Source organism: Harmonia axyridis, chromosome 3, assembly GCF_914767665.1.
Source record: "Harmonia axyridis chromosome 3, icHarAxyr1.1, whole genome shotgun sequence".
Taxonomy (NCBI): Eukaryota; Metazoa; Arthropoda; class Insecta; order Coleoptera; family Coccinellidae; genus Harmonia; species Harmonia axyridis.
In genome coordinates, this window is record NC_059503.1 from 20,779,195 (window position 1) to 20,800,375 (window position 21,181).

Genomic DNA, 21,181 nt, shown 5'->3' on the forward strand with positions numbered 1-21,181 from the left:
GAACGAAAAAGTATAACAGAAATAAAGAAACTATTACTAAATATGGGATAATTCTTTTTTAGTTTACTTTTGAATGGCCTATAATTCATGGTTATATGTGCTCAAAATGGAAGTTTGCATGGATCATTTCAATAAAGGAAAAAAAAATTGGGAATTATTCGTTCCCGTAGAGAAAATTGATTGAATACTAGATATTACCATTATATTTTTCCTCGGCAGATTTATCTGCTGCGCTTTTTTTTGTTCGCCCTCCATTTCCAATTTCAAAGATCTTCAGGTCCGACGTTGAGAAAGCATTGGAGAAGATAAAGTAATTTAACAGACAATAGAATTTTTTATCTCTCCTCATGAGGATACGAAGAGAACTCAATTATATTATTTGACATCCTCTGCGTCATTCTTGTTCGAACTACATCCATTTGGGAAATTGTATCACCAAATGCATCTGCCAACTACATTTGCTACATTTGAAGTTTTTATTTTCTTTCATTTTAAGACTGACGTAACAAGATAAGAAAAGTTTGCACTGAGCATTGCATGGATAAAATAGATAACACCATCGATCATTATCTCTTTTTATATACATATATTTTATTAACTCAATAATGAAAAAACCGAATAATTGTAGTTATTTCTTGAACTTCTTTTTTGTATTCAAATAGTGTTCTTAAATGATACGTTTATGACATTTGTGGTTAGGGTAAAAATGTTGGTTCTCTGAAACTTGCAGGAATATTAAATATAAATCATAGCTACCCCCATTCTGGACTATTAATCTATTTAAATGCAGCGAAATGAGGTTTCGAGGTCCACTACAGGGATATAAAAGCAGCAAAATTGGGAAAATAAGATTACGGAGCATGCCTGAGTTGTAAATTACACTATTTCAAGGATATTATTCCCTATTTCCCTTCAACAAATCTTCCTCAGCGTAATGCATTCGGTCTCAGAACGAGATCATTAAAAAGTTCTGAAATTAATTCTTAGGGACTGAGAACGCGAATGCAAAGTCATGTAGATTAATGAAAATGGAAATTAGTCTTCAAACCCTAACATTAATCGATTACCCGCGATTTAGAAGTAATAGTGAACACCTGAAGTAAAGTTGAGTAAATTAAGTTAGGACCAATAAATTTTTCGTATTCAGAAAAGAAAATGAACAAACTTATCCAAACAAATTTTCTTGAAACTCGATTTTTTTTCTAATATTATTCATCACACAATTGAGCAACTTGAAGAAGTTGGGGGAAGGGTTTCTTTCAAAACTTAATTCCACTTCTAGTACGAGTCTGCAATTAAAAATTTCAGATAATCCATCAATTGAATTATTCGATGTTATAAAGATGAATTAATGAAATTATTCTCATCGAATGCAATTCATTCAAAATTTTTATTATGTAAAGATTCATTTTGACTACAGCAATTATATGAAGATCTTATATAGTCTAGACTATCTGAATTTATTTGCACACATTGAATGTTATACAATTAAATATTTAACTGCTTATAGCAGATGAATCAATGAGATGTAATGTGTACCAAAATAAACAAGCTGTTTCAACGAAAACTTGACCCTTCATAAGTCATAAACGGTAATAATTTCCAAAATTTGCGTTTATAAACTTTATTCGTTGCAGTAAAAGTTGAGTTCAATATTTATAATTGAAAATTAATTCAGAAGACATAATTTTCATACAAATCTTCATTGCTAGATTTCCTCAATTGTATTGAGAAAGCATCACAATTGGAACTCAAAGACAAAAAATTGCAGGAATAGGAAGTCGATATTGCCTTATTTGTTTGAAAAACACTCCTCATCCTTATCTATGTTCGAATACCTTCCGGCTTCGAAAGAAAACCTCAAATCAAACATGTCTATCACTACATCAAACATCCTAGTGTTTGATTGTTTCCGACACAAGAATATTACTGCATAGAATGTTAAACAGACTCCAATATCAATTTCACCAATATCTCTTCACACAAGAAGGCGACACTCCTCTATAAATAATCTCTTCGAGGAAGAAATAAACTTTTCCCGAAGAAAAAGCAGTGATTTGAAACAGAAAACTCCCACGTGAATAAATAACCTCAAACATCAAAGGCCCTTCCGATTCTATTTTTCATACAATCATTCTTTCAGAACGCGAGAGCACTCAGCGTTTCCCAAATAAACCGGGTGAAGGAATCACCAATTATTTTCATATCTATTTTGGACGGAATGCTCTTCAGTTGTGAATGCAGCATCGTTTTTGTGTGCTCCTAAAGTGGTATTTCTTTCTTTCGGGAGTTTTTTGTGAGTAATAGAGCAGTGAACTTGATGATTCATTCATGAATATTATCCCTACATCGATCTGGTCATGGGACGTATGTTTGTTTTGATGTCGTCAACATCTGTATGAATATATGAGGATATGACGTGAATGATGATGTTCGATTCAATCGAATTTGTTGAATTTTTAATTTGAATATTTGAGTGTTACTTTGTGAAGTTGATGAAAGATATAATAACCATAAGGTTATCGAAATAACAATCTATTAACAGTTCGATTATCTGAGGTATATTTTATAAGCTCCGTATGTATTTTAGAGGTCAGATTACTTGGAAATATTATGTAGTACTTGCCAAAAAAAAATAACACTCCTATTATACATTGTTTTGAGAAGTCAGTATTATATTATAAAATTGTAGTATTTTGTCCCGAGAGGAATGATTGGAAACACAATAAACCCATTTTGAAAGTTTACTTCATAAAAAATCAAGGGCGTAGAAATGGGGGTGGAACTGGGGGTAATCACTCATGCTCATTTTGATTCTTAAAATTATCAAAGGAATATCTCATATTCTTTCGTAACTCTTATTGAAGAACAGCCTGTGGGCAGTATAAGGTGAGAACAATCAAATTGGTAATGAAAAAAATTTTTCTAGTAATTTGGTTCAAACTTCGTTATTCCACCTCTTTTTCTCACATTACAGATATGAGTAAACGTTATCGTAAAAATTTTTTTCTTTGGATAATACGAATACGTATCTGCAATAACAAACAGGAGTTCCAATTTGAAATTCCTAAGTTGGCCCAAGTATCCCCTTCAAGGGGGGGATTCGAAACATTTTTCCGTAGGATGATTCTTTTCCGAGATTTTTGAGTGATTCAACTTGAAAAAATACCCGATACAATGAACTGAAATAATTTGAATTCTTTTTAAATTTGTTAATCATGAAAAATTTTCAATTTCATGTTCATTAATATTATTGGAAAATTCGGTATAATTTCCATTTTGAATTTAATCACACGTCGATACATAATAATCATTCTTTTCGAATAATATTTATATTCGGTGGAACAATTCGTAATTGAGTTTTCGATACCACGCATCAAATGGGAAATTTTGGTTAACACACACACATATTTTCGTGACCTCACCATCAGGAATACCGGGCTCGTCCAGTCATAACAGTAATCATAAAATCTATGTCCCGAAACGAATCATCCAGATAGCAGAAAACAAAGGGTCAGAGGAAATTGAATTTATGGATATGGGTCGGATTTTGAATGAGCAAAAAAAGGGAGTTATCTTTTATAACCATAGTAGGTACTCTTATCAATATGAAAAATGGAGAAGAGTACCTACCTACTGACCTGGAGTCAAGAGTTTTTGCATGATTGTTCATCTGGTTATTTAGACACGAAAGTTATCGTAAAAATGTCAAGTCTCTGATTTAGACTTTAAAAGAAGCTTCACTTTGGTGAATACCGAAACAATTATAAGAAGCAAGTATTCTTTAGTGTCATGTTTCGTGATTTTAATTATCAAAAGTGAAATATGATAATTATTTTTCTTCTCATAAATAATTCATTTGATTTCTGTAAAGTAGAAGAACGACGTACCGGGCAAAATTGTGGAAGCGACTCAATCTGCATTACCTAAATGAATTTCTGAGAATTCGTATTAAGGTATGATTTGACTTATACCAAAAGACTGCACTTGAACATTTGCATTTGAGTCGAAGCTTTAGACCTACAATTCAAAGCTGTTCAGTAATGAACATTCAGAGCAAAATTTTTTAACTCCATTGCAATAATATCTATGGATCTTGTCAATAGGATATTATTCCGCAAATTTCATTTCAAATTGAAGAAATTCATCGACATATCATGAATAGAATAGCAGAAATAAATCTAATCAACTTTTTCTTTGAATGTCGCCTAAAATAGTAGAATTCCTTGGTACTGAATCAAAATAGACTAGAATAAATTAACACTATCGACATACTGTATACGTACACAAGTTCCAGAGCAAAACGAACGGCTTGGCTCTCTGGTGATTGCCTCTGGAGGAGATGGAGTCGCTTCTTTCTTAACCTCAAAAAGAGCCGGTTGTTCTCCCTCTTTCTTTTGCGATCCCGGACAACACAACCAAGACCTCCTCGGTAGTTCCCCTGTACATGGCTCATCGTACATCCGCTCCTCCTTGTCACTTCTTGATCCGTTCAAGACACTTCAGAAAATTTGAGCGATTCGATAGGTAGAATGTGATGGGTCTTTTTATAGGAGTTATCAAACGATTGCGTGTAATACATGAACGAAAACCATTTTCAGGAAGCGAATGAAAATAGTACCTACATTCTGTATTTACATCCGATACAGTTTGGGCGTTTTGTAAATTGTATGAGAATAATTCTTATTTTATTTTTTTTTTATTTTCATTCATTTTCTTAGGGTAAAAAGTGAAGCAGGTTTTCCGCAAACTCATTTTAATTGAAAAAATCACTTCATTACGTAACAAGTTTGCTGCCGACCATATAAAGTGATTCGCCACCGTGGTGCGATTTTATTCTGTATATCCAGAAACTTCCGGTATAGGATAACGATTATTAATCGATATCTCAACTGAAATCCATGTGGGAAGTTGTGTGTGGGGTTGTTGCTCATGACAGTAGGTTCAGATCTGGTCTTGACATAGGTATTATGGAAACATTGAGTTATTTTATTCCCAATTAAAAGTCGTTATAAAATACATTGTTAAGTTCGTTAATCGTTAAATTATTCGAAAAAAAAATGGTTTTGAGTCTTTCAGTTGTATTAGACGCTAATTACGTGAGTAATTATCTGCATATTTCATCGATTCCTGGCCATAACACAAGCAAATTTGAGAATTCACCCATGTACCAATGTATAAAATTGTACAATAAATTGCCGAATACATAAAATCTTTGAATATATTAAAATTTGATAAATGTTATTATGGTGTAGAGGAATATCTAAATGACATTCTTTAGTTCTAGTTATTTCTGACATGTCCTATGCATTGTAAAATGTCTTTCAGGATGAATGAAACTATTCTATTCTATTCTATTTTTTTTAAAGACTGCAATATACAAATTGTTCCAAAAGATATTGGCCCCTTTTCTAGTATAGCATCACTTATCAGTTCATCAATTTCAAATCAAAATATTCCGAAAACGGTACACAATATAGAATTATATTAATAGTGGGTACCTTTTATAAGTTCAAATTGAGTTTTAGTTTTTAAATGTAGGTTCACATAACCATTTGGACTAGAAAAAGGTTCAATTTCTGTAAATTTTTGTCAACTCCCTGTATGTGGAATGCTGTACGAATATTTTTCACTGAAGATACCCAACTTATTCTGAAGCGATCAAACTTTCTAAGCAAACTTTTTTGAAGCACCTTATATTCACTTTCTTTGAATCCCTTGAATTTCAAGCCAATGAGAAATTTTAAAAGTAATACTATAAGTGCGGTGACATCATACAAGATCAAATAAAAAAATTTCATGTGATACCACATTTTGATGGTGTTTCAGTTCTTCATTCATCAATCATACGTTTAGATTATATTAGATTTTCCAGAAGAAGAAGCAACAAAATGGAATTATGAAAACATTTTTCCTTCTCCAGAATGCATTCATATCGTAATATCGAATAGACAAAAAAGGAAATACTAATAGATAGAAAAAACTGTTTAAACTAATTAATCTTTATTCAATTTGATACTATGACATGAATGCATTCTGAACTATTTCCTTGAAATGACCTCGAAATCAAACTCCAAGGTCACATTGAATGTCTGCATTCGATGTCCCCCTGAAGACTAAGAAACTTTCATTCGAAACATTTTTTGAACCAGGCTCTTCTCAAAAACTTATTTTAGTGAATCTTTTGAAATTGACCACCCTGTATATGTTTGTTTTTGCAAAAACCATCGACATCATTAAACATGTGTTAAAAAGAACAAAAGGCTTTATACCTATACCAATCAAAATAAAAACTTTGAATTTGAAATATGTCCAATCAAAAATAAAATTTCCGAAATTCGAAGAAAATAATAATGTTCCACCTTTTACATGCTCAGTTTGAGCATGGTTTATTTTTTTTTAATGAAAGGAATTTTTCTCAACCTCAAATATGTTAATGGTTGAACTTTTTCATCGTCATGTTTTCAGATTTCACCTTGTTTCTCGAAAATTGAAATTTATCTGGTGTCAGCGATTTTCATCATTGTTTATTCATTTCAAACATGTTGTCAGAGTTAACTATAATATCAATACATTTTCCCACGATACGATACATGTAGTGATAATAAATAAATCATAAAAAAGTTCATAATGAAAAAATTCCGGCTTGTATCCATGGTAAATTCTACAATATAAATCAAACGATGTTAATGGGAATACTGTTTTCCATGAGAGGCTTATAAATTTTCCATTCCTCATCGATTTTACGGAAAAAAACGCCGAATAACACCGAGATGCATATCAAAACCGATGAATCAATTTTCTATATCGACATTCAGCAGAATGTTGGATTGTTATTGCGGATGCTTCGTTATTATCGAACAATGGGCGGCGACTCCTCTCTTTGGATGCCTAATTGTGTGGAAAATATATCCGCTTGGTCAAGAGTTATCGGTACCTGATTACTTGGAAATGGATGGATGAGTGCTTTTTCCAATAGTGGGAACAGGAGAAAATAAAAAGCTGCTCAATTATTGTGAAGAATGAGAAGCATTAAAAAAATGGAAATTCAATAAAAAACAGTAGGGTGGATTATCTAAGGAGCTATCGATAATAGTGATAAAACTATGTTGCATAATTTGAGATTTTTTTGAGTCGAAGTAAATGTCATACCGGTCGGAATAAGATAATTTATTCGATGCAAAATGGCGAATGCGCATACCTATCTAACTTTGGTTTAGGCGCCTGTTTTGATACGTCTTCATTGTATTCATCTGAAGAGCACACCAACAGAAAATGTCTTTGATAACTGAAAGAAATAAATATGTAAGCCACTCACTTGACATGATTCTCCATGCGAAGACAGTTATTTGGAGTTGTTTTTTTGAAATAACACATTATCTACGCAAGAATACTTGTGAAGATAATAACTTCTAATCAGATCTAGGTGGAAATTCTCATTCAGTTAATAAATTTCCGCCAAATTGGCTCTCATCTAAAGACAAACCAAACTAAAAAAGGATCTAAGTTCTACCAGGAAGATAGAGAGTTATGAAGTAGTACCTAGCTAAAATAGCTAGCTACATGTAATAGATGATAACATTTGTGGACTGTAAACTAATGAATTGTGAACCACGAAAGCGAATATCGAACCAACCTACTTCAATAGATATAAGTCAACTCGGAAAGAACTTATTTTGAAGATGATATAATCAACTTGTAGGAGTTCAACTTTCATGTGTTTCATTGACGAAGTCACGGTATTTTTTAGCAAAATCATCGATCCATTCTGTTCTGGAAAAGAACTAGATTATTATCTTCAGGTTATTACCCCTATTTCAGATTAGATTTTAGATAGAATTGGGGTAATAACCTGAAGGAGACCAGAAACCGACCACTCTATCGATAGGAACTGTGGAAAAATAAACAATAACGTAAGGAGAATAATAAAAATGCTAACTCATCTGTTTATGGATGGCTTGAAGGTAGTTGCTGAAACGAGTGAACAGCAGCAATGAATCACTGCATCGCATGAACGAGGGAAAGTAGGACAAAGTATATTATCAAATTTTTCGATCGTCGGAAAGCAATAAAAGCACTCAATGTCACAGTGATTAACTCAAAATGAGTGTAAATAGCGTCTAAGCTTCAAACAATCCATTTAATTTGAAATACGTTCCGATTGTTTTATGAAAATTACTATGACGGGAAACAGATGGTAAAAATTAGATTGATGAGTCGAGCCTCATTGTTTGAAGTCCATGCCATTTCAACAATCGGAAATTATAGACAAAATTGCATATTTAATTGTCTTTTTGAATTGGAAAACTGTTGAAGCATCAAAATGTTCTCCCCATTATGATTGAATTTCGGAATTGAAGAAACTGTCTAAAATTGACATTCAATTATCGTTAGCTGAATCCAAACTACAATTCTTTCCTTGATTCTCAGTCTCACCCCTTAAAATCTTTTGCATCAATTCAGAAGCAACCTGTATAACGCGAAAATTTTCAGATCATTTCGACATTTAGATGCATATAGAGAAATATCACTGATACATTATTAGTAACATTAGTATTTGTACATTATAAGTAACTGAACGTACAGGGAGGTAGATCACGCTAGAAAATAGATGGATCGCTGGGATCCATAAACTCTCCTGAGGAATCAAATAACGAAGTCAAGATATCGATATGTCCCAAGGTATGACCCTAAAATAAAATTCTGCGATAACTCATAGAAACCCAGTGAGACAAATAAATAATTCAGTATCTTGTATTTTTCATGAGAATACGTAACAAGTGGAGAATGCGGAAGTACCTTACTCAGATAAAGATTTATTGAGTTATAGTCATATTATTTTGTTTATTTTCGATATACGTGTTTCATGACACGGATGAGATAACGATTGTTTTTTGTCCTATTCAGGAAAACAAAAAAATCAACGTACCACCAATTAGTGGTATCTACGTAGTGGTACACTAGGTGTGATAAATTAAAATGGATTCGACAAATGATTCGTTGATATATTTGTTATTATTATATATTATTATAGTTTTTATGAAAATGAATGCGGTCGTACAACAAGTATAGTACACAACTTGAGTTGTAAGACAATTACGCACTCCTAGAATAACTTTTTCCAACAACTGCTATGAAAAGTAGCGTATTCTTCATAGCTTACTCAATTTCAAAACTATATATTGCTCATACTGTGGGAAATATATTATTTCTCACGGCACTTCGCACACACCTCGCTTGGTAGACCAATGAAATTAGGCTTTTGAGTCGTTTTTATGGAAACGCAATAAATCAGCTCATACTGTCAACCAAGGCCATTTTGATTTGAATCAAGTCCATTACTTGAATTATTGAAATTTGTTCAGTTTTAGGAAAAGTATAGTGTGCAACATGTGAAGAAAGTCCTTTTCTCGCTCGTGTGTTTGCACAATCTTCCACACTCGCGAGAAAAGTTGGACTTTCCCTACTTGTTGCACAATATACTATTTCTAGTCGTGCGTAATATGCTTCTTACAAAACTTGTTGTGTAATAAATATACTAACTAGCACTACTAACAAAGAAACTGCAACACCCAGAAGAAGCTGTTTAAATTAAATCTTTTTTTTTTATAAAACATGGATGGCATAGCAAGGAGTAAATGATAGGATTTTGAGAAAAAAATCGTGAAGGTTTTCGCATGTGAACAATTTTAGTTATTTAAATACTGTAGTCGTTTTTTCAATTTTACAATAAACCATCTTTTATGAGATGTTGTCAATCGTAGTTTGATAATGTTCAAAATCGAAGGAGAGTAGGCACCGGACTTCGAAGGGGTACAAATAAAGTTCAAGATCGACGTCTAAGACTTATGGCTATTAGGGACGGATTTGCGACAACTCTGAGGAGGTTAGGAGAATAAGGCCATCCTGTAACTGTCCGAACGGTTTACCGCTGGATAAGGTCTTTTGGACTGCAGCATTATCGACCCCATCTTGTGTTACCTCTGACGGTTGAGCATCGCCGGCAACGATTACAATGGTGGAGAGAACGTCAACATTGGAATGTGGAATGGCATCAGGTCGTCTTTTCTGATGAATCTCGATTCTCATTGGGTGCACTTTATGTCCGAAGAAGGGTTAGACGACATCGGGGAGAAAGACGTGAACCTCAGTTTGATGTTGAGCGTTATGTACACCGGACAGTAGGCGTTATGGTATGGGATGCTATCGCACATGCAAGTAAAATTTGTAGTGGAGCCATATGTTCTCCCTTATCTTAACCGGCTCGGGAATCGAATATTTTAGCAAGATAATGCCGACCTCATGTTGCCAGAGTTAGTTTAAACTTTTTCGAAGCAATCCATGAGAATCTTTTGCTATGGCCGCCCTGATCCTCCGATCTGTAGCCCATAGATCATGTTTGGGACAACATGGGTAGAAGACTTGGAAATTTATCCCAGTCCCCAAACTTTGGCGACTCTGAGACATGAAGTACAGGTAGCTTGGGATAGTATCCCTCAAAAAGAAATAGACCATCTTATTGCATCAATACCGAGACGTGTTGGGAGTGTATAGATATCGCGGTGGACAAACACATTATTAACCAATTCATTAAAAAAAATTGTAAACTATTCGCTTTTTTTTCCAAATTTCAATTATTTACTCCTTGGTATACTATCTATCTTTCACCAAAAAATATTAAAATTTGAACAGCTCCTTCTGGGTGTTGAATTTTTTTTGTTAATATTTTGTATGCGTCTGAAAGAAACAGTGATGACTGTAAAATAAAACTTAACTGACGTTAACATAGTTAACATTTTTAGATATTTGCGAAAAATCATTATAATCACTACGACATTACAATCTTGTTTACTAGAGAATTAAGTTTTATAATCATTTGCCATTGGAATTTAACAATGCCGTAAAAAAATAATTATTGTCGAAATATATTTATGAAAATACTGCTTTTTTTTAGTGACTGAGAGAAAAAAATATTTGATTCACCTCATATTATATCTGCACCTGTTTGCATTATGCATTTTGCTTATTTTGTTGGTCAATATCTTTCATTTTTATTCTACTTGAATTAACTTTAATTTGTTATATTCCAATATATTTGTCTCTACTTGTTCTATCTAGAAAAGTTAGGTTGGACGATTAATAAGTTATTATCAGGATACTTTTACTAGGTTTTTTTTATTTCGATGTTACCCAGTTTATGCACACGCAGACGAAAATCTTCCTGAAAACAGCCGTTCGACGCAAACGCCCGAAAACTCCACTTAAAACTACCCATATCACATCTTATCTATCCGGGGGGGGCATTTTACCTGCTGATGGTGTACAAATGGCCGAAGCTCAGGTCATCGCCGAAATGCCCGCCCACGCAACATTTCCCGTGCGTGCCAACGTCGAAGTTGCAGTTTTTGTAGCTCAGCTCGTAGTCTGCGAGAAAATTGGGTCGGCCCTCTTGGATGATTTTCCCGAAGAGAAAATTCGGGTGCATGTGGCGCTCGACCTGCAGGGCGGCCCGCTGCTTGGCATTCTCGCCGTCGCACAGGGACGTGTTCAGGGGGGACTTCTCGGGGGTGGGGGCGCCCGTGCAGGTCTCGGCCGGGTTGAAGATGTAGGTCGTGAGACAACTTTTGTCGCCTCCGATTTCCACTGTCGCTGCCAGTCTGGACCTTATTTGCCTTCACGGAACATAATAGGATATTCTCCTCGTCGGGGGTTGTCTGGCGGTCGCGGGGGGAATTAAAAAATCATGGGGTTGCAGTGGAAGATTTACCGACAGGCAGGGTAGGCTGGAGCCTAGAGAGGCAAATTTTAGGGAGCAGCAAATTTGTCCAACAATTATTTCTTATTCTACCAAGATAAACGAAAAACATAGTTGGGTTTTTCTTGAAAATATGCTAATCTTTAAGGGGTCGATTCTTAGAAACATTTGAAAAGAATCATAAGAACCAGTATCGTGGACTTCCTTTTCAGAAAAAGGAAGTCCACGATACTGGTTCTTATGATTTTTTTCAAATGGAATACTCTGTATATAAAAGGGTGCTTCGTTTGAGACTGCTTTTTTCTTCATTTTATCGAGGAAATATTACTTAAATAATGTAAAAAATATATTAACACCTAATACCAATTAAATATCGTAAAATGTTAGATAATTGGGGAGAAAACATTAATTTTTTCTCTCCTATTATTTATAACTTGACACCATTTTACGGTATTGAAATGACATAAACTGGAAATTTAAAAAAAATATTTCCACTCTTAGGGCACCTACAGCTAAATTACAATATATGAACACTTTTTCAATGAAAAGTCGCTTTTTGTCCGTTTTTTTTTCATTTTATATTATGTTTATTAGTTATAGTAAATTTGTAGAAGACGTTTTGAGTACGGTATTTGAGCTTTTAATATAAAAAAAGATTCCTCCACAATTCCAACCTATTGAATTGCTATAGTATTGAATTGCCGAGGTAAATAGAGGCGGCAAAACTGTCAGATTTACAAATTTGCCGCCTGTAGGCTAGCAAATTTGTAAATCTGACACTGTGGGAATCCGTTTTGGTTAACTTATAACTTTGCACTTGCTGATAATTCATTGAGAGAAAAAGACCTAGGTTTTACATAGAATCAATGAGCACAATTGGATTGGATTGTATTCTGGATCGCAAATTTTATTTTATACCATTTTGAACAACTTTGATTTTGTTTCTACGAATGATTGTTTAAGTTTTAACTACTTATTTTACTCGATTCTAATGAAATTTGGTGATATATTTCTATATATGTATAGCTTTTATTTGTACGTTGAATTAAATTCCTCAGAAATTAATATTGTAGTTACTAGGATTAGTGTGAATGGTTCCATAGTAAAATATGTTCTAACGGATATGCCTGAAAAATTCTAGGCATATATAACGGTAATCCATTTATGAAGTCTGGAAACGAAGAGGTCAATATACTTGTCAGAAAGGGAGCACGAACGAACGCCTTTTACAGTCCCCGAGAATTGCTGATGTATAGGAAAATGCACCTATAAAAAAAGTTTCGAGAGAAAGAGTATCTTCCAGGGATGGATCACTCCAAAAGTTCCCTTGATATCTAATAAGTATGTGAATCTTAGTGAGAACATTCTACGCCGCCTCAGTGGCTGCCATACAAAGCACATACATAATTAAAATAAGGTTATTAGAAACTGACGAATGCAGATTCTGTGAGGAGAAAGACACTTCTGATCGCTTGGCGAATGCTTCGCCCTTAAAAGCCCATGCAAAAATGGTTTGAACGAGAAATTTATAGGAGTGAGGATGTAACTGGAGTTCATAGTTCATTAGAACACTAGGGCGAGCTGTATATGGTGCACTATTGAGAGCAGCATTAAGTGGTGGGGGGAAGGGATATTGCATTATAGATCTTATCTGGAATTCCATGTAGGTCAATATTAAGAAAAGAATAAAACTCTTTTCCAAGAATTCATTATTCCAGAAAATCTAAAATATTTCCATGAAATTTTGTCTACACATAGAACATCACTGAAAAAAGTGATAAACGGAGATAATATATTTGAGTGTAAGTATTGCTTTCAACCAATGAAGATAGGTATTTTGTAGGCAACAAAATAAAAAACTTATGAAATATGATTTTAATCATATTAATTTTCAATCTATCAAGAAAAGCAGTAGAATATTAATATTCCTAAAATATATTGATTGCTGAAGGAAATGAATAATTCAGAAGGCTTTCTCATTGCATCTAGATACTTTTGAATGAACCAAATGAAAAATAAAAATTATAATTTACTATGCAAATAGTTGTCAAAGATTAAAGGACAGTCCTACGACTAGAGATTACGAGTGTATCTTTTGTTTTGCAAGGCTATAATGATTCAATGAACTTCTATATGCAGCTGAGACCCCCATGCGCAATTCAATTCATTAAGTTTCCAATCAAGAGCGGAAGGATGAAAGCAAACTTTGTATTTCTCGTCTGCTTTGTGACATTTCATTTCACCACCAATCAACCAAACAATAAGGCGACAACATCAATTTTAAGATTCTCGCTCGTTAGCAGAAGTAATTCTTTCGTTAATTTTACGGTCTGTTCGTTTACGGAGAAGGAAAACGCCATAAAATTTGACGGTCGTAAGTTATGAAAGGAAATTTACTTGAAGTTTTGCGGAAATTGGATGATAAGAATGGATTAAAAACATGAAAAACGACTAAGGGGAGGCCCGGATTTGTATTAAATATAATTTTTTCATTGATTTGTGTAAACTATTATGTTCTTGTGGCTAAAAACCAATGTCCATCTAAAGAACTTTCCAATAGAAATTATTAAATTTAAAATAGTTATAATATCAAAAGTGTGTATTATTTTTTTATATAACTTGTCATTTGTGTTCAGTAGGTTATGCCATTTAATCCTGGAAATGCCTTAACCATGTTCAGAAATTGTTGAATTGTTCTTGTTTCAGAAATTTCAGAAGAATGTATGGATGACATTATTCAGTGCATCGACTCACTATTCGTCATATTATAGAAAACTTTGAAAGTTAATTTTATTTACTCCATACAGGAAGTGTAGAGCAGACAGAGTCACTACTCTGTTTGCTCAAGAGATGCCGTTCTGGGTTTCGCCACACTTATTTTGGCCCCGGCGAATTCATAGAGGTCGACGCTTTGCAGCAGATTCACCTCTCCACCATGGTGTGAGAGGGTGTGTCTTAAGAACGTTTTACATCATAACATTTTCTGAGGTTTCCTAGATCAAATTCGTTAATGTGCAAAATCCTCGGATGAATCAGACTAGCAGTTCAGTAAATATGTCCGTTCGAAATATTGTTTTCCTGATTCAAAACTACAGGTTTGATTGAAATTAAATATTATTTGTATAGATAGGCATGGGAATAACAGGATTCATGCAAAATCAACTTCACTTCACCAGAACCAGAGAATATTCAGGATGAATATCGAAAAAATCCCCGGATATTTTTGTAACAACGAACCGAAGAAATGAAGATTTGAGTTTACATAGATAGAAAATAACTATTTCAAACTTTGTGTAAAATTTTTTGATAGAATCGTCAGATCATAAAAAATTCAAGCAGATTATCGCTACAAAAATGAGGAAAGTACCAACTTGAAGGCATGACATTTTGAGCGCTTAGATACAATATAACTGTTTATAGGTAACCATGATATTCGAATATGCTATTGGCGCATGAATTAACGAACGCTTAAGAGCTCCTGCAGGACTTAACGTTTAAGTTTAAGTTTTTTCCTCATTCGAAAAATAGATGAACTTGGTAGTCAGAATAACTATTCTGATTCGCATCACTATGAATCAAAATAACTTTGATGCAAATATCCGAAACCTATACATCCTTATATAAAAGAAGATCGTTATCCGAAATTCATAGCATTGTAATTCAAAAATGATGCAATTGTAGCGGAATCGCAGCTTTGATATTCGAACCCGGAAGTATGCCGAACCTAAGACCGGAAACTGCTTAAATCCCAGACGAATGTTCAATAAATATATCCGTTCTCATTATGTGGCACGTACGTCTAAGTATCAACAAAGGTATACCTTAGAAGGAGGAGACCGAATTGATATAATCAAAAGATTTTGGGCTCAGGTTCATGAATAGTTGCTTAGATGGCACCACCAGTGCCATACCATTCTTTTTCACAATATTCAAAAGATGCAAAACGGTATTATCATCAGAAAACAAAAATTTCATGGATACACGAAACTCGTTTTTATCCATTTTTTAAACAACAAAAATATAGCATCATTTAAAGTCCGATCCAGATGTATCAAGTATCAATTCAGCAGATGAACTCCAAGAATCAGTTTCCTTTGTATAACAAACGTTTGTAAAAATTTTTCATTAACTTCTCGTTATGAGAAAAATGCGCAGAATGTCACTGTGGCGAAAGAAAATATAAAATACACTAATGACATTTCATGTAGGGCAATCAGAGAAAACAAAGTTAAGTAAATTTTGATGAACTAGTCGTTTCTATATTAAATCTTGTATAATTTAAAGTGAATCGTGTCCATAGAAAGTGCAAGGAATGATCATCTTGCGAATATTTGTAGTTTCTAGGAATTTCATGAAGAAAACAGTGAAAAATCATCTAAATTTGGTACGTCTGCAGTTGAATATTCACAAATCGTTCACTAGATTAAATTCAAATATTTGAAATAACAAGAATCTGTCATCATTTGTTAATAGCGCTACCTACAGTTGACTTAACTAATATTCTCAAAATTGGAAAAACTAAATATAATCAGTGCTTTCACCAGGTTTTTAGACATCTTACCCTGGACTTAATGAATGGCATATTACTAATTGAGTTGATGAACAGAAGCGAGTACTCAGAAAATAAAATAGGGTCGAGAATTTTTCAATTACTATTCATGATATCAAGACTTCCAGACAGACGTCTGAGAGAATCGCAAAATTGCGAGAAGAAAAGTAAAGTTAGTTGCATTGATGTGGATTCCACGTGATTGTATCCCTTTCATATTCTTAAAGCTAGGATTTGTATTAGCAGAAAAAGATTAAATGAAACCTAATTAGAGGTGAAAAGAAAAACCGTCTAATAGGAGAAATGTCCGATGGTTTCTGAGAATTATAATTAGTTAAAATATGAAATCCAATTCATACCAATCATGTCCATTGGTTTAAAATGTTGATTCAATACTTTTTCATTCAAAGAGATGATCACTCTCATTTTAAAAAGCATTTGAAATGGAAACTTTACTGAGAATCGTAATATTGATGAAAAGCGTAATTAATAACTGGTTTTTCAGATTGTTGAAAGGCCTTCAGTAGCCTACGCTAAGTCAATATGTATGTAATTAATCATAAAAATGTTCCATCAGCGGATTCGAAATCTTCCAAAATTCGACACATGTAAATTAAACAAAATGGTATTCTTGTGGTGAATCAAAAGGTAATGTAATTTTTTCGTTGGTGGTTAAATATAGTGAATTGATCCTTTTAGACAAATATACTTACCGCAAACAAAATAAGATAAATATCAGTCTCTGTTGAATAGTTAACTGTTAACGAAAACGGTAAATATCAAATTGATATAACTATCGAACGTACGTACTAATTTTCATAGAATGAAGTGTTAATGTTTTTATGGATATGATCTTGAGTATCTCATTAAATCAACGGAAAAACAAAACTGGATTTTCCTTGCAATGTACAGTGCATCCCATTTTGGGTGAGACAGCCAGGTTTCTCGCTTGTTATTTAAGATAGAGCCTTGCGGTTTTCTCGTTCCTGTCCTACTTTTTCGTGAAACTCAAAATGGTCTAATCAGATTTTGCATAACTGTTTCCGTTCAAGAGATACAGGGCGATTTTGAAAATTTATAATTTTGGGACCCCTCCTTTATCTCCGAAGTTATTAGAAATAATGCTGAGGTAAAAACTACGCCTGAATCAGAATTCTGCGTAGAATCCAGTGGCATACTCAATTTTTTTTTTCGGGGTTTGGTTTTGAAGATTCAACACAAACCTATATTTTTTTAAATGGAACACCCTATATATTATTACTTCGTTGAATTCGTTATTTTTTTCCCTTCAAAATGATGTATGATACTATGTAGGTAGGATGTTCAGAAATGTTAAAAAAACACTAAAACATCAAATAATGATGATTTTTTTGTTAATGGGCAATGGATTTCCCATATAAAAAAAGAATCAATTGAGTAATTTTCATTTGTGATTTATATTCATAAAAGAGTAAGCAAACAAAGATAATACACTCATCATTAACGTGAAAAACAAAACGTAGGTACCTACCAAATAGCAACAAATAAATAATACAAAAATTCATAAACATTGCATAATATTATTATTATTACATCGTTGAATTCGTTACTTTTTTTCCCTTCAAAATGATGTATGATACTATGCAGGTAGGATAAGAGGATTATCACTTTTGATTTTTAAAAGTAGTAGATCATTGATGATACAAACATCCTTGTTGTTATTATCGCTACTATGCATTTGGGAGCATTGTTTTATCAAATAGGCATTGGAGAAAAAAAAACCAATCTGATCTAGCTGTCATCGCAATTATTATTGTGTGTCATCGTGCGAAGCTTTGGAACTTTATTTCAACAGGTATGACGTCGAGAATTTTACCACAAGACATTTTCTTAATTTCCTTATATCGTGATTTAAAAACTTTCAGATATCCTGAGAGGCATCAACCTAGTCGAGCAACTATATTCAGACTAAAGCATAATTTACTGAATTATGGTTCATATTCCAAACCTCGACCCAAGGTATATAATAAAGAAAATCAAGAAGTAGATGAAATAAATGTTTTAGCTAGCGTTCATGCCAATCATCAGAATTCTTGTGCAAAATTAGAAAATGAAACTGGCGTTTCCAGATCACGGGTACACAGAATTTTAAAACAGCATAAGTTAAAACCCTACAAATTTAATATTGTCCAACACTTATATCCTGGTGATGCAGCAAGACGTATGAATTTCTGCAATTGCTTTTCGAACCAAGCTCAGAGAGATATTGATTTTGCAAAAAAAATTATTTGGTCAGACGAATCACATATTAGCAGTGCTGGTATATTTAACAGGCAAAACACAAGACATTGGTATGATGAAAACCATCACATAGTTTTTGAACGACAACAACAAGGTCGATTTGGTTTTAATGTGGCATGTTTCATATTGGGGACTAAAATCATATACCGCATTTTTGAAGGATCTCTTACCGCAAATAGGTACTTGATAATTTTAGAAGACGTGTTACCGGAACTGCTGGAAGATGTTCCCCTCGCCTTTCGTAATTCTATATATTTCCAACAGGACGGCGCCCCTGCCCATAATTCAAGATTGATCGGGCGGTTTTTAGAAAATAATTTTCAGGGTTGTTGGATTGGAACGCATGGACCCATCAGGTGGCCTCCAAGGTCACGTGATCTGTCTAAATTAGATTTTTTCTTTTGGGGCTATTTGAAAACTAAAATATACGGTAAAAGACACAACAGTCCCGAAGAACTTCGTGCATCAACAAGGGCAGTTTTCCAAGATTTACAAAACCCCCCTTTTATAATATTAAATGCACTCAGGCGTATTGAAAAGGTTTGTCAATTATGTATTAGGGAAAATGGACAGCATTTTGAACAGTTCAATGTGTAAGATATTATGAAATGTTTATGAATTTCTGTATTATTTATTTGTTGCTATTTGGTAGGTACCTACGTTTTGTTTTTCATGTTAATGATGAGTGTATTATCTTTGTTTGCTTACTCTTTTATGAATATAAATCACAAATGAAAATTACTCAATTGATTCTTTTTTTATATGGGAAATCCATTGCCCATTAACAAAAAATCATCATTATTTGATGTTTTAGTGTTTTTTCAACATTTCTGAACATCCTACCTACATAGTATCACACATCATTTTGAAGGGAAAAAAATAACGAATTCAACGAAGTAATAATATATAGGGTGTTCCATTTAAAAAAATATAGGTTTGTGTTGAATCTTCAAAACCAAACCCCGAAAAAAAAAATGAGTACGCCACTGGATTCTACGCAGAATTCTGATTCAGACGTAGTTTTTACCTCAGCATTATTTCTAATAACTTCGGAGATAAAGAAGGGGTCCCAAAAGTATAAATTTTCAAAATCGCCCTGTATCTCTTGAACGGAAACAGTTATGCAAAATCTGATTAGACCATTTTGAGTTTCACGAAAAAGTAGGACAGGAACGTGAAAACCGCAAGGCTCTATCTTAAATAACAAGCGAGAAACCTGGCTGTCTCACCCAAAATGGGATGCACTGTACATTATCATCGACTAGTCATTCCTTCCTTTAATAAATAACAATATTAAGCTTACCTATCCATTTTCCCTCTAGACTTTTTTCTTATGATTCTTCTTCTGATGTTAAATTCTCAATATAATACTTTTATTGCACCTAAAATCAATGAATTGATGTCTCGATCTAAGTTTCATGAAGCTAATAGTTCATCTCATTCGTGTCTTGAACTGAATAAAAACAATACACATACAAAATAATTCTCTACGCTAATAAGGAATTCGCGTAAAAATTTTCAGGTAAGTACGTACTAATTATCTTCAATATCTCAATTGTGAAAATGAGATGAACTTAATGTGTTAATCGCGAGAATAGTTCATTGAACAATATTTTATTGGTGAAATAGGTTCATTTTCATTTCATATATGGTTTCTGCCGAGCATTAGATAAACGTCTAGGAACCTCGAGAAAAGAAATCAGTTCAAAAGTTTACATATTTCATGATGAAGCTCTCATAGGTAATCGTATCAATCCATTCCGTTGAAAGTTCAAAGAAGTCTCAAGAAACTAATCAGTCAATATTATTCGTGATATATTATACTCGAACAAGCCGTTTAAAAGACTTCCATATTCACTATCTTCATTAACATAATATAATTCAGAACTTAATGGAATAACAAGAGATTATTATTAGACATTGAAACCAGTGAATAATTGTTTCTTATTACTTGGTCTTTTATGACTGGATACAAATTCAATAATATCTTGTACTTGGTCAATTAAAGATTCAATGTAAATCATCCTTCAACTACCCATGCTTCGATATTCATAGATTAGTATCACTAAGGAATATTTACAAGGCAATGAACTGAATTTAATAAATAATTTATGGAGAACTATATTCGAGCAACATATGTATCAAAATGAATTCTCATAATTCAATAAAAAGTTGTAAAAATATATTCCAATAGCAGCTAATGATGCCTTATGTTGTATTGAAGATATTTCGAAAAATTACAGAACATTTTCATTTCATATAATTCATTTTCATGCAGCTCCTAGTTCACATTATCATCAATTAATTTTTCAATAATTCGAATGAGTATCACACTGTATTCATTGTTCAATTTATAGATATCTTTTTGAATTATTGTGCATAACTGTATATTCAGTGGAATAGAGTTATTATTATTTTTCAAAAATCAAAACAAACTAAGGAAATGAGGCATTGACGTGGAGCCAGGAGCTATTGAGCGCTCGTCAATTTCACCCTTGGATATCACATAACTGTATATAGGTACATAAATATGTAGACTCCAAGAGTGTAATTGGCGTTTGCATGAACGAGCTCTCAAAAACTTCCTACTTCACATC

The 21,181-nt window shown here is 33.3% G+C and overlaps 1 protein-coding gene across 4 annotated transcripts in view; it reads right to left on the minus strand.

Moving 5' to 3' along the window:
* Positions 1 to 21,181, minus strand: part of LOC123674669 (colorectal mutant cancer protein) — an 84,128-nt gene that overhangs the window by 54,911 nt on the left and 8,036 nt on the right. The window contains exons 2-3 of one of the 4 annotated variants that reach the window (XM_045609634.1): positions 11,310 to 11,672; positions 4,287 to 4,482 (exon numbers count right to left, since the gene is read on the minus strand). The exons of 1 other annotated variant lie outside the window; for it this stretch is intronic. In XM_045609634.1, the coding sequence (XP_045465590.1) occupies positions 4,287 to 4,482; positions 11,310 to 11,672 (559 nt within the window). Of the gene's footprint in view, positions 1 to 4,286; positions 4,501 to 11,309; positions 11,715 to 21,181 lie in introns of all 4 variants that reach the window. 2 more of the 4 variants (XM_045609633.1, XM_045609636.1) reach the window with 2 other exon arrangements.